The sequence below is a fragment of the Colias croceus genome, chromosome 7 (genome assembly GCF_905220415.1).
Source record: "Colias croceus chromosome 7, ilColCroc2.1".
Taxonomy (NCBI): Eukaryota; Metazoa; Arthropoda; class Insecta; order Lepidoptera; family Pieridae; genus Colias; species Colias croceus.
The window spans coordinates 2564040-2579649 of record NC_059543.1 but is presented as its reverse complement, the minus strand read 5'-3'; the positions used below and the strand labels follow the sequence as shown (position 1 = coordinate 2579649).

The 15610-nt window shown below is 32.1% G+C and overlaps 1 protein-coding gene across 1 annotated transcript in view; it reads right to left on the bottom strand.

Moving 5' to 3' along the window:
• LOC123693054 (A disintegrin and metalloproteinase with thrombospondin motifs 3-like) overlaps window positions 1-15610 on the bottom strand; it is a 60095-nt gene that overhangs the window by 36784 nt on the left and 7701 nt on the right. The window contains exons 5-6 of the mRNA XM_045637980.1: window positions 887-1027; window positions 562-681 (exon numbers count right to left, since the gene is read on the bottom strand). Coding sequence (XP_045493936.1) covers window positions 562-681; window positions 887-1027 — 261 coding nt within the window. The remainder of the gene's footprint in view (window positions 1-561; window positions 682-886; window positions 1028-15610) is intronic.

The following is a 15610-nucleotide window of genomic DNA, read 5'->3' as shown; positions in this document are numbered from 1 at the left end:
TATCTATCACTGAAAGAATTTTTCAAATCGGACCAGTAGTTCTCGAGATTAGCGCGTTCAAACAAACAATCAAACAAACAAACTCTTCAGCTTTATAATATTAGTATAGATTTAGATTATAGTCGGTAATTTATCTAACTATCCAAAATATTTTACGTCAGACGGTACAATTTCACGATCTAATAAAACCAAACAAAAATGATGTATCTTACGATGGTACCCATTATTTTACATACATAAAGAACAAGCTTGTAACTAAAGCGATTACTTGTTTGCATATCTTACTCTATTCATGAATAATTTGCTTTCAGTAGATTATACAACAATAGAACTGTCATCAAAAGCGTACAATGAAAATAGCATGTAAATTACTAATATTGGTTCTCTTCACAATCGAGAGCGTTGGCCCAACAAATGATCGTCGACGATTGCGGCAAATATAAAAATAAATATCTACAATGCCAGCCGATCATAGACATAAGGCACTCTAAACTAGCGTGATTGCCTCTACTCCGTACTCGCCAACGCTGCCCATTGTGAAGAGGAACCATTACAACTTACCCCTCTCCAAATTCAGTTCTACACTGTTCGTCCATAGTAAACACATAGTTGGATAGTTCCTTAGCACCGCCCAGCACTACACCATCATCATGGCTTCGTTGGTGAAGACACCATAATTTCCTATAAGAAAGAATTATAATTTAATTTTTCCTTTCATGTAGATAGAATTTGATATTAAGCAAGCTTGAGAAGGTATAAGCTTTGCTTTAGTCTAAGTTATTGTTAAGAATGTTTTTTTTTTTTTAATAAACAATGAGGGGGAAATCGGGAATAATTGATAAAGAATTATCGATTATTTGTCTAAACCAATCAATTTATAACTTACTTGGTCTTTTTGTGGAACTGTTCTCTAGAGCAAGAAGACCAGGCATAATTGTGAAGAGTGGCCAGCACTGTGGGGGCCATCACAGATCCCTTCAGACCATCTGTTTCACACTGACCTTCACCGTCGTGAGTCAGGCCTAGTCTGGGTAAAAAAGTGTGAATTAAAATCATATTTTAATATAATACATAAAATTCTCGTGTCAAAATGTTAGTTAACAAACTCCTCCGGAACGGCTTGACCAATTCTAATGAAATTTTGTTTTTAGAATCTAATAACATCTATTTTTATATAAAACTAAATGGAACTAAATGGAATTCATTGTTATTTCTATATCAACTGTGTTGAGCGAACCTTAAATGGATCGATGTGACCCAGACTTCAGAAATAGATATTACTCTCGGAGGGAACACAAGTACCTCAAACAAATAAAGATAAGCGTGATCTTATATATTTGGAAAGGTACTTAAAATAAATACATAATAGGTAGCAAATATTTGTATGAATAAAACAAATATTAATTTTTGATGATGCCTTAAAATGTGTCCAGTGTATAAAAATTATAATGGAATAATTATTATGATAAACATTCATTTAAACCAGTTACCAGCTACTTGTTATATACTAAAAATTTAATTATTGTCAATTTACATCCGAAGTAGCTATAATATATCAGATAGTATATTCTGAAGTTCGTTACATTTTATTGCACAAAACAAAATTACTAAATAATTTGCTAAACATCACCATGTGTTATTATTTTACAATTTCTGCCACATCTTACATTAAAAGTCGGTAAATTTGATTGCCACTATAAAAATAACTTTTACTATCTCCTCGTGATCTGGGCTGCCATAATCGTAAAAATATTTGAAATAATGTTTATAGCGGTGTAATTTTACTAATGGACCTTCCAAGTTTTGCACATGCCAGATTTTTAAATATACCCTTTTTATGGACATAAACTTATTTCAAATTTGAGGAAGAAACGAGGATTGATGATTCAGCACAAATTAAGGAGTTTAAACCAATATTGTACAGAAGTCAGTCGTTAAGCATCTAATAGGCCCTAATGTTTGTAGTTAGGAATTTGTATTAGTTTTAATTAAACGATAAACAAGCGTGAAATAGGGACGTAATAATAATCCTTAACTATAATCATAACATCATTTAGTATGGATATCATAATTGGACTTAAACGCCCCTAAAGGGCGTTATTAAGCTATATTGTACAAATAATATAGGTACTTGATCTTTATTCTTTAAACCTTATAGTTAGCTAAAGATAAATTCAGTCATATTTCATTGAATATTGTAAGATGTTAAAAGGAACTATATAGGTACATATAAACGTATTTATGCGAGAGAAAATAAATTATATTACAATTAAAAGCGATTTGTGCCAAATGTCTGGGGGTAAGATGAACAATAGAGCAAAAGAAGCGTATTCGACGTAATCCAAATCTTTTTTTGTCTTCAAATCATATTAATTATTACGGGACACCGAAAATGTGAAGCCACAGACTAAAAATGTTGGAACAGTCGAATTGTTTTGAATAAAAAGTTTATAGAACAGTGAGATTTTAATGAGAATGTTTACGAAGGTATTTGTAATAAATAGAAGCCTTATTATGAACGGAGTTTTATAAATCGCATAGAATGCTTCAAGAAATAATAATGAAATGAATGATAGTATATGTGGCTCGTGCTTAGGTATACTAGCGTACTAGAAAAGTAAATAAAAATCTTTGAGAGCTTCGGTAATCGCTGCAATGCTTTTTGCGGCAATACTAGATATAAAAAAACAAAACAGTAATCTTTCTCATTTATAAATAGATAAAACTCAAGTCCAGTAGTTGAAATGTGTAGTCGATTTGCAAATAGACCACTTGAAGTTTATCTCAGCAATAAATATGGCATGTGCGCGGTTTGTTTAAAGGGCCTTATCAATCGTAACAGGCGGCGTCAATTAGCCCTCTGAGGCCACGAAACTTGCGGCATTTGAGCGATGGCGATGCGACGCGACAGCGATTTGTACAAGCGTTGCATAGCCTGTTTAAAATTTTACTTAGGCAAACGGAACGATCGCTTTGCTTTATTTTGATCTGCCCCTCTATCAGCCAATGGAAAGCTTTTAATTTAAACGAAACGGGCGACAGATCAGATAAAAATTTGGACGTTCGAGCGTTGCACGGGAGACGGTGACGCGACAGCGATAAAAACAAACACGTTTGATTTTGTTGCTTTCTCTGGTAGGTATGGAATAAAGAGTTTTGTATTAAGTGCGACTATCGCCAGCTTGTTTCGTGCCCAGGTGCGATGTCACTGCCTAATCGTCTCCTATCGTATCGCGTCGCTGCAGATGCCGCCATCGCTCGCCCATCGCAAGTTTCATGGCCTTATCTTCAGAGTCGAGTGTTTTCGATCGTCGCATAAAAATACTGGCTTGAACAAAACCAGTTGAGATTGAAAGATTGACCCCTCTGACGTATTATGCTGTAATTAGAGGTTACGGAGGTCAAACTGTTATAAACTATATACTAGCCTAAAAATTAAACATATTATTATTTAGGAAATATTTTGGAACAACGAATCCTTTTTCTCCAATTATAAACAAGAGAGACTTAGATGGATAGTAATAGGTAGGCCCTTTCCTTCGATCAATACTAGCAATTTATGATCGAAGGCCCTTTCTAGCAAAAACTGATTGGATCTGGATCAAATTTGGTTCAGTGATAAACTATATTAATATTGGCCGGTTTACTACGTACATGAACTAGCTTCTATAGTTTAATAATTTATATTTTATTCAACAAATAGTCATAGACACCTACAATACCTTCAACCTTCAAAAGCTACATCCTTTATACATATAGGAAAAAACATGCGTGTACACTGTACATACAAAATATCTATGATGGTTTTTGCATAATAAATTTTGCTGACACGGCGAAGCGAGGCGAGTATTGAGAAATATTTTAAATATAGGGAAGCATTTTTTATGGCATATAACAATTCTAGCACTAAGCCGATCCTAATTTTTATATTGCATGAGAAGTAACTAAATGTTCTTCATTTATTTATTTCTAAATGAAGAACTAAATTAATAAAAAATATGCTTGAAATATCATTTTTTGCTTTTCTAATATTTTTCTATAAGATTATTCGAGCGTGAAGTGTTTACGTTTTATATCTTCTGAACTTATTCATTTATATGATCATTAGAGTTTGATTTACGGCTTTAAAAACATTACATAATATATAATTGTAGAAACCTATAGAAAAATATAGATATAAAATACTTATCCACGTTCTCTAGTTCGTTTCTCTTCTAGGACTTAAAAAGCCAATCACTAGCCGTTGTCAACACTTTAATTTGGCTGCGAAAGAGCGCAATTTGTGTCAAATATTATAAAGGAACCGCGGACGAGGAATCTAAATACAAATTGAATCATCATGTTAACATTGAATACGTTTTTGGACTGGACTTCCGTTTGTTTGTCACAAAGAATGAATTACATTTATACGCTTCAAGCTGGCCCCTAATTGTAACAACGTGGATGAAAGATTGCTTGCAATTACTTTTTTGTTTGCCTTTTAAAACATTATTTCAGACGAAGCTTTATTATATACATATTTTTGTTAATAATTAAATTTAAATTAATATTGACGTAGGTCTTATTTTACACTTAATTGTTAAAATTCAAAGAACTTAGTTAAAATAAACATTCTAAATAGAACCTCATTCTTTGGAACATCGTCAATAATACGTTTTCAAAATAATATTATTATGGACAAATACGTGACTTTATATGGAATGCATACCGAATCGTCGTCGTTTATCTCAAATTCCTCCCAAATACAAACAGCGAATCTTTATTAAATGAAATCATGCGAGTCCCTAATGATTATGTGTATTGAATATTTATAATCTAATTATACCTAATAAGTAATATATGAATTTTGAAGTGAAACTTTTTTAGGCGCGCTGAGAAAATTTCAAGGTCCCGTCATGACAATACCGTCACGTCATGGAATAAGAAGACGATTTTCGTACCTTTGAATCTTGCCAAAAAAGTTTCACTTCTGACACGTGTGCACACTTAAAGTTTTTATTAAGAAATGAGTAAAGTTTTATAAAAGCTCTATGCAGCAAGACAATCTATACTAATATTATAAAGCTGAAGAGATTATGAAGAGATTATATACCTATTAGAGATTTGTTTGTTTGAACGCGCTAATCTCGGGAACTACTGGTCCGATTTGAAAAATTATTTCGGTGTTAGATCTCATTTATCGAGGAAGGCTATAGGCTACGACTAACAGGAGTGGAGCCACGGGGGCGAAACCGCGCTGAGCAGCTAGTTATAAATACATGGAATTTTCTTGTGTTTAATGTTACGTGTGTATTTTACAATTATATCAACTAACTGGTTGTTTTTGTTTCATTTTAATGTTTTCATTTAGTCTGTCCGTGAACACGCTCGCTATAGTGAGAGCACATATTGTTTTAATAATATTATAATGAATAAATTTCGTTTAAAATGAAAATATTTAATTTCTTATTGATAAACATAACAGTAAAATATTTAGAAAAGAAACGAAAGAACCTTACCTTAAGCCTTACCTTTACAGATTCAAAAAGACATCAAAATGACATTCTTTGAAGGTCGTATCAAACACGGCTCTGTTAATTCCATTACATCTTTGTAAAACCTTTGAAATTCTTGTATTTTATTTGAGTTTGACTCGTAAATGCGAGACAAAGGCTTTAATTATTAAGGCTTGCCTAAACTCGGTATGACTTTAACTCTTCAGAGGAGCTTAATTGCAAATGCCCAATCAACCTTTTGTCTGCTTAATTTAATTAAAATTATTCTTGTCTTGATGAGCTTACATCAGTTATCGTAAATTAATATGCTATTTAATATTATTGTGATGGATTGTTGAGGTGTTATAGTGTAATAAAAAAAATTGGTTGTCTGTAAAGTCGGTTTACTGACGATAATTATTGAACGTGACAACGTCCGATTGTGCTTCTTTGTCGCTCGTTCCGCGCTCTCGCTCGCACTTCAAGCCTTACATGGAATGATGGAACGCCTCAGATGAGTCCGAGCGAGGTAACGCCGCATGAGTCATGTTTTTTTCGTGCGTGCAGCCGGCTTTATCGAATTATAAGACGTTGTCACGTCAAAAAAGCCAGCTTTGTGAATTAATTAACAAGAAAGAACAATAAATTGTAACATTGTAGGTAACGTATCTTTCTAGAAAGTCTTAAAGAAAACTAAGGTTTTGAACTGTTTAAGGACTTACTCAGCTTGGCCAATTTAAAACAAGAACAACGTATGTATTTTAATAAATGTTATGTATAAAAGATTGTACATAGAGCACTATTATCAATCATTATTAATTTTCGTCCAAGAGTCTTCCTTTCGGCGAATTAATTACTAGGTAATGGAACTAATTGTGCGTGTGAACCGTGAATGACCGGTAAATGTAATACATACGATAATTCACTTTAAAATTAGAGCAATAAGGTTCCAAATGGTCTTCACGATGTTCAGAGCTGGAGTTAAGTAAAGCCACGCTAATTTAAACCTTAATGCAAGATGTAAGAGCTTATTTCACTTATCTTTGTGGTCAGGGGGTAATAACCTATCTGTATGAAAGGATAATGCTCGTAATAAGTTTGGAAAAATCTGAAATTACATTCTTAACTACGTAGGTATTGTATGTTTTCGGTTGATCTTATTAAAGCCAGAGGATTTGATATCGTGGCTTTATTGGGGTCTGATTTATTTAGTTATCAAAATTTCAGTTTATTTTTAAACAGCATTGTATCAAATATTTAACTATAAAACATGAATGGAGGTTTGGTTTAAACAAATGTATGCTGATTGAATTTAATGTAAATGAGAGAAAATTTTGTTACTAATTTGTGAATTGTGAGAAGAAGAGATTTTTCTTCCAGAAAAATCTGGCGTCAGTTGTTATTTAAAATTTCCTCCCAAATTTCAAAATCATTTCATTGAATATCAATCTATACTAATATTATAAAGAGGAACGGTTTGTATGTATGTATGGTTTTCACGCATAAGCTACTAGAGCGATTTTGATGAAATTTGGCACAGATAATCTTTAAACCCTGAGAAAGAACATAGGCTACCTTTTATTGCGAAATAATATGTACCACGGGCGAAGCCAGGGCGGACCGCTATTACATTATATTCATAAACAAAAGAAATAAATACACGATAGATATATAACAAATATTTGGTTCTCTAATTTACTCTCTGATTTCCAAACGATGTACGTTTTACTTGTACACCTTTTCTTCCAAACCCGTATGACATTGCTCCGATAAGGCTCCAATGTTTTGGGATAGAATAAAATAAAAATAAAAGAAGTAAATTCAGCATTATTCAATAGATTCACTATTTACATTTGGAGTGTATTTACTTGATTTGACTTTGCAAAGGAGTAAGTTTTGCCTAGTTATTATTCTGTGGTTTTGCTTCAATATACCTATAGGTTTATACTTATGTATCATTCATCATCATCATCACTACATAGTATAAAACAAAGTCGCTTTCTCTGTCCCTATGTCCCTTTGATTTGATGATATCTCTAAAACTACGCAACGGATTTTGATGCGGTTTTTTTTTAATAGATAGAGTGATTCAAGAGGAAGGTTTTAGTAGATATATAATTTATTAGGTTTTAGACAAAGCGGGCGAAGCCGCGGGCGGTAAGCTAGTTATTTATATTAAAGGACATGATGTTCTTTGATGCGGTTATTATTACAGATATTAAGTATTTATAATATCTGGAATGAATCTTTGGCAATTCTACTGTTTATACTTATGTTCTTGTTTTATGCGAACAAAATCTATTAGCTACCTACAACATGAAACTTACAGGTACTTCGTTTCATATTATTTTTATACGTATCATATCGAATTTACATATAAATACAAAAAACATAATATCATAAGGAATTCAATATCTATTCTTAAAACAATCTCAAATCATTCAAGCAGACTTGATAAGGCCAATTATAATAAAATATGTATATGTACAAGATCTGATCAAAGGCATCAGAAATAGATGTGTTCTGCAAGTAACCGGGTCACGATTATTATAAATACGATTTGGCTTTACTAGTAGCTCATTCAGTAATGGTATATGTATATTATAGAATTAACTAGCTGCGCTTCGCGGTTTCACCCGCGTGGCTCCACTCCTGTTTGGTCTTAGCGTAATGATATTTAGCCAGCCTTCCTCGATAAATTGGCAATCTAACACCGAAATAATTTTTCAAATCGGACCGTTCTTGAGATTAGTGCGTACAAACAAACAAACTCTTCAGCTTTATAATATTAAAGTATAGATTAATAAAAAAACTACTTAGTAGTGGAAGCATAAAAGAAGAATTATTGAACTGCCACACATGGTAAATATTGACGATGATTCTATGACAGATCAATAACAATAAATCATGTCAAACACAAATGAAATGATAGACTTTGACCCAAGTGAGAAAAATCCTGAAATTGTATTTATTTTTTATTTCCCGTCATTCATTCAATGCAATTTTAATTATTATCTTAATGTTTTAAGTTAATGTAATATTCGATTAATTAAAAAAAAAATAAATAAAGAATTATAAATATATATCTTCAAGCAATATCTGCTAAACGAGTTTTGAAATGCCCAATTTCTTGAAGAAGTCATTTTAGTCAAAAATATCCTTAATCGATTTCAAATTCAGACTATATCAATATCTTTACTTCAGCTTTAGTCAAAATATAATATTTTGGAAACGGAACTTACATAATGTATCTATATTATTCAAGTTTTTATTCCTGTAGATACCTAATTGTAATTTTTCTAAACAAGTCCCAAGTCTCAACATCTAAGTAACAATATTGTTTTGTTGTTTTGCTCGTAAAATATTATCAAAATTAATGTTCGCTTGTGGTCAAAGCTTTCTTTGTTGCGAATTTAGATTATGGAATTCGCGAGAGATAGTAAACAAGCGTTTATATTAAAAGCGATAGCGGAAGCGGAAAATTAAATATTTCTATTTAAAATTCAGATATGATAAATCTACGTAAAAGAAACGGTAAATACAAGTAAGTAATATTTAAAAAGGTTGGTAATAAACTGTAATCAATAAACTATCGCAAAACGCATGTTTATTTTTTCCGTAATTTCAAAGTACTTTTAATAAACATAAAAACGCAGGAAAGTATTTTATTAGTGTGATATTCATGCTACTTCAGTGTGCTTGCAGTTTTTACAGTTAATACATAACTGATTCTAACGGCAATATAAATAATTACTTCACTTACTCGTATCTTCCGCGTATTCTTTTTTTAAGATGTTATTATTCTATGTATAGGACACAATATCCTGCTATTCGATAACATAAAAAAAATATACCACAAATAATATAATACTATACTTTTACACCAACATTTTAGTTTATTTCAATATTTTAATCTATCTTATTTATAATAATCGCTCTCGCTTCATAACAAGTCACGGTCTTATACCAAACTAATGGCAGCCACACAAAATTATCGCTATCAGCTGTGAAAATACTCCAACGATAACATTTCGTTTTAGTTGTTCTTTTATTATGGTCATAAACGTTCCAATTGCACAAAATTAATTTCTTTACAGGCGTTTGCGAGCTTCTTCTCAATGATGTATGCGATATTGAATTAATGTGATAAGTGATTGTTACTTATTTATTAATTGAAAGGAGATTGCCCAAGTGACTATCGCAATTGGTATCGCAATCAAACTTAGTGTGTCAAGATGAATTAATATAGTCCAATTTAAAGCTTGATGTTGTACTTTTAGATATGATTAAAGTTTTTTTTTGTAAATAAGGCGCAGTTCGCGACAATAAAAATAAAACAATCGTTTTATTCAACACGATGAACGTAAATTTTTACATTTATTACATGGGTATTATTTTAATTAACAAGACAAATGTGAAAAATAAATCGTAATAAACATTATTTCAAAATAAATCTCAAAACAAATAGAAACTATGACATTAAATGACGCTTCAGATTGTCAGTGTTACTAGGGTAATGATTAAAAATACCCACCTTGGTATTGATTTTTATTTCGATTTGTCAAGTATTTATTCTATTGAGATACTGTTACTATTTGCATTATACATTTTTTGAAATCAGCATCGTTACAATTATTGTATTCACTGAAAAGTGCTTCATATTGGTTGAGATGGTTGTTAAATCATCTCAATAGATGGCGCGCGGTGTGTCCCTTAAGACACATAAAACTGAAAGGATAGAATAAATTCGATTGCTCAGGCGGGTCACGAGTGGCTGAGTTGGTTAGGCATCCGCCCCGGAATGGCGCGAAGGATGCGGGTTCAAGTCCCGCCTCGTGATCGAATTTTTTCTATTCTTTATAAATTTATAATCAGCAATTGATTAAAAAATCCGCAAATCATTTTACCGAATTAAATTGAAAATATTTAATTTTTTTAAATCTATACATATAATAAATCTGTAGAAGGGTCAATTCTGTAGTTCTGTACATTGAAAATATTGAAAAAATAAATACCAGGGGGTGTTAGTGGATCGATACCAAACCCAAATATGTGATTAAAAAAATTTTTGTCTGTCTGTCTGTCTGTCTGTATGTTCAGGCATCACGTGAAAACTAACGGTTCGATTTCGATGAAACTTGGTATAATTATACCTTATTATCCTGGGCGTAAAATAGGATACTTTTTATCCTGGAAAAATACGAAGAAAAAAATTTATCTTAATTTTTCAGTTTTACCCATAGACGTTGTTCTGTAGAACCGCGAACACACGTTGCGTATTGTTATAGGCCTAGCCGTATTTGGGTCCAATTGATATTTATAAGATGTCATTGTCAGAGTTACTCAAAATGGAGAAATAAACCACCCACGCGAAGACCGACATCCGCGCGGACGGAGTCGCGGGCGGAAGCTAGTATAATATAAAATGTTAAATTTTAGTAATGACTACTTGTTACGGACTTAATATTTGGTACAGGTACTCGTACAGATTTATTATTTACTAGCTTTTCACCCGCAGCTTCGCCCGCGCAGTCATAGAAAAACCCGCTAGTTCCCGTGGGATTTCCGGGATAAAACCTAGCCTACTTCCCGGGGTAAAAAGTAGCATAAGTCCTTTCTCGGGTATCAAAATATCTCTATACCAAATTTCATGCAAATTGGTTCAGTAGTTAAGGCGTGAATGAGTAACAGACAGACAGACAGAGTTTCTTTCGCATTTATAATATTAATGTATGGATTTATGACTGTTATCACCGGACGATTAATATATTTTATTCATCCGATTATACGGACAACTAGCAACAGCCAAATTAATTAATAATTTTAATTCTAAGTATAATTATTTATTATACCAAATTTAAATTTCTTTTCTTTTTTTATAGATTAATAAAACCTTGTACGTTATCCAAGGTGTCAAAAATTGACAGATTTGAGTTCTAGGGGGTTTCCCTCCACGTATAGTGAACGGAAACCACTTGAGCACCGTTCGCTGAAATTACGGTGATATTTACGTTGCGCTAAAAAAATACTTATAGCGCGATCGTAAAACACGTTTATGATTTGTGGAGCCATCTAGCGTCAATAATAAATTATTTTAACTTTCTTAAAGTTGAATACTTTACAACTCAGTATACAACTCAGTATACAGTATACAAGTAAGTACATAATAATATGTATGTTTGAATCGCGTCAAAATAATTCATCATCAATTATTTATCAAAGAAAAAGACAATATCATTAAAATCAGCGTGACTTATTGAATGCTATAATACAGTTTTCATCTCAGGCCCGTTAGTTATTAACGAAAAGGAACCGTTGGAAATTATTAATTACATCTTCGTATTGAACTCCAATTAGAGCAGTATTGTAAAACTACCGTTTATTATCGATTTAAACTTCAATCTACAATCTAAAATATAAGACAACAGCTAAGCAGACTTTTTCTATTGTACATCAAAACATTCAAGGCTTGGCTAGCAAATTATTAGAAATAGAATTATTTTTAAATCATAATAGAATTAAGGTTTTTTGTGTAACAGAACATTGGCTTAAACAATGTCAGTTGGTAATAAATATTGATAATTATACATTAAAAAGTATATACTTCAGGACATATGCTATTCATGGAGGTTCTCTTATTTTTGTACACAATAGTGTAAAATGTAAAGAACGAACTGACATTGTTAGTCTTTCTGTAGAACGGACCATTGAACTGTCTTGTGTTGAACTGGAGCGTTACATTATTGTTTGCGTTTATAGACCCCCTTCCAGTGACTACAATATGTTTGAGACAGTCATGGAAGAAATATTAAAGCGTTTAAGTAGGAGTAAAAAAAAAGTTATAGTATGTGGTGATTTTAATATTGATATACTTTTACAAACACAAACGGCTACACGAATTGTTAATTTGTTTCAGTCATTTAATCTGTATAAACTTTTTAATGAACCCACACGAATTACACCTACTTCTGCAACCTGTATTGATAATATATACTGCGACTGCTTCTGTTTAGAGAAAAATATTCTCAATACACTCACTTCGGATCACTGTGGCCAGAAAGTAGTTTTTGAATGGGATTGCTTACCTGAATTTAAAAGAATTAATGTTAGGCCTATAAGTAAAAAAGGCATTAATAAATTTAGAGATAATATTAATAAAAACCTGCCCGTACTGAATGATCAATCCTGTAATAATAATCCTTGTGAAATGTTTAAAAATCTTTTCAATTTAGTTCATAATGAATTTGAAAAAATATTTAAAGTTAAATCTTTAAATATTACCAAGGATTTACCATTTAGTAAATGGGCGACACCTAGCATACATAGGTGTAGGATCGTTCTTTATGAGTTATATGGTATGAAGCAATATAATAAAGACCCATCTTTTCTTAGTTATGTTAGAAATTACTCAAAAACTTTTAAAATTGTTTGTTTTACTGCGAAGCGATTGTATATCAGAGATAAAATACGCGAATCGGATAATAAAGTTAAAACAGTTTGGTCTATTATTAATGGTGAAATGGGTAAAAGCAAATCAAGTAATACTATAAAACTTGTAAATAATGACAGGGTTATTGACAAAAGTGCTGATGTTGCGCTTGCTTTTGAAGAATTCTTCAGTAGTGTCCCTGTTACTATTACTAATAGTTTAAATTCGTCTTCAGCACTTGCAGAAACCTTTTTGAGGGACCATGTTGCGGGGTGCAGTACATTATTTGAATTACGACACGTAACTGCTAGTGATATTGTTACTGCCTTTAAGACGCTTAATCTAAAAAATACTTGTGATCTTTGGGGAATGTCCGTAAATTTAGTTAATAATATCATAGAAAATATTGCGAAAAATTTAGCTTTTATATTTAATAAGTGTTGTGACTATGGTACATTTCCTAATTTACTAAAGCTTAGTAAAGTTATACCTCTATTTAAGAAGGGCGATCAAGAAGACTGTAACAATTATAGACCTATCTCTATTTTACCAACATTAAGTAAGGTTTTCGAGAAGTTAATATTAAACCAACTGAGTAGTCATTTTGCATCTAATGATTTACTGCACACCAAACAGTTTGGTTTCACAAAGGGGCGCTCAACCACAGATGCTGGGGTTGCACTTCTAACACATATATATAAAGCATGGGAAAACTCAAAAAATGCTCTGGGGATATTTTGTGACCTCTCCAAGGCATTTGACTGCGTTGAACATTGTACTTTGTTACGTAAACTTAATCACTATGGAATTAAAGGAAAAGCACAGAACCTCATAGCGTCATACCTGCATGATAGGATACAGACTGTAGTTGTTAATGGAGAACGTTCTAGCGGTGCGTCAATTAACATTGGTGTTCCACAGGGGTCAATTTTAGGTCCCTTCTTGTTCTTGGTATATATCAATGATCTTCCCTATTATTTGCAGGATAGGTGTGAAATAGTTCTGTTTGCAGATGATACCTCATTAATTTTTAATGTGGATAGGCATGACCCAAATGTTGACGAAGTGAACAGTGCTCTTTTACACATATCTGAATGGTTTAATGCCAATAATTTATTATTAAATGCCAAAAAAACCACTTGTGTTGAATTTTTACTTCCTAACGTAAAAAAGTTGAACAGAGATATTACCTTGAACGGGGAGGTATTGCATCCTACTGAGTCTACTGTATTTCTAGGGTTAACATTGGACGAGAAACTACAGTGGGGAGCCCATGTCAACACCGCTGCAGGTAAGCTCAGTTCAGCTGCATATGCAGTCCGAAAAATAAGGCAACTCACCGATGAAGATACGGCTAGACTGGTTTATTTCAGCTACTTTCATAGCATTATGTCCTATGGAATTCTACTGTGGGGCAGGGCTGCAGATATAGAAACTATATTTATCTTACAGAAAAGAGCCATTCGCTCTATATATAATTTACGTGCTCGGGATTCACTAAGAGATCATTTTAAGAATACTGGTATCCTTACTGTACCATCACAGTATATATTTAATAATATTTTGCATGTACACAAAAGCTCCGACTTACACACAAGAGTAGGAGATAGACACGATTATGGCACAAGGAACAGGAATAGAATTGAAATGCCATTTTTCCGATTAGCTAAAGTTAAAAATTCATTTATGGGTCAAGGTATACGCTTTTACAATAGAATTCCTCACAATATTAAAGAGTTTAGTAGTTCTAAATTTAAAACTTATATAAAAAATGTATTAGTTCAGAGAGCGTACTACAGTATTCAGGAATATATGGACGATAAAAACCCATGGAGGGTTGTCGCGTAAAAACCACAAGACAGTTCATTGGCATATTATGTAGTTAGATATAAGTTTCATATATTGTAATATTTACCTACATGATTTTAAAAGAGCAACTATGGAGTTTCTTGCCGATTCTTCTCCATAGATCACTGCTTTCCGAATCGGTGGTAAATGTTAAAATAATTATGTAATGACGATTCGAAAGTGCTACTAAATAGTAGTCTAATTGAATAAATGAATGTTTGAGTTTGAGTTTGAATCTGTCGATGAACTGTGCAAAATTCATTCAATTATTAATTTAATGATGTCGTATTTTTTTCAGCTTACAATAATATAATATTATGAAGTCCTACATAATTTTTATGCCTAACTTCAAGAAAGCTATAAGTATATTTTTTAAATATTAGATAGTACTAGCGGTCCGCCCCGGCTTCGCCCGTCGTACATATTTCGCAATAAAAAGTAGCCTATGTTCTTTTATTTTATTTTCTTATTTTCTTTATTTAAGGATCACAAAAGGTCGTTACATGTGTACTTAGGCTAAATACAGTTTTTTTATATACAAGTTGGCGTATGCACTACCGGTTATATGTGACCACAGCTTACACACAAGCGTTAACATAAATTTATGAAATTAATACAAAGTGATAACAAATATTAAAACAGCTTAATCATGCATATAAATATACCTGCACCAAGTGACTAGAATTATGCTGTTTTAAGAATTTTATTAGGACAAAAAAAGTTTTATAATCTTGTTCTTCATTACAGGCCATTTATCAGAAAAAATATCAATATCCACTAAGTTTAACAACGAGTTATAATATCTTAAAGTTCTTGTAATAGGTGAATTATATTTAGTATTTGTTTTACATGAGGGTAG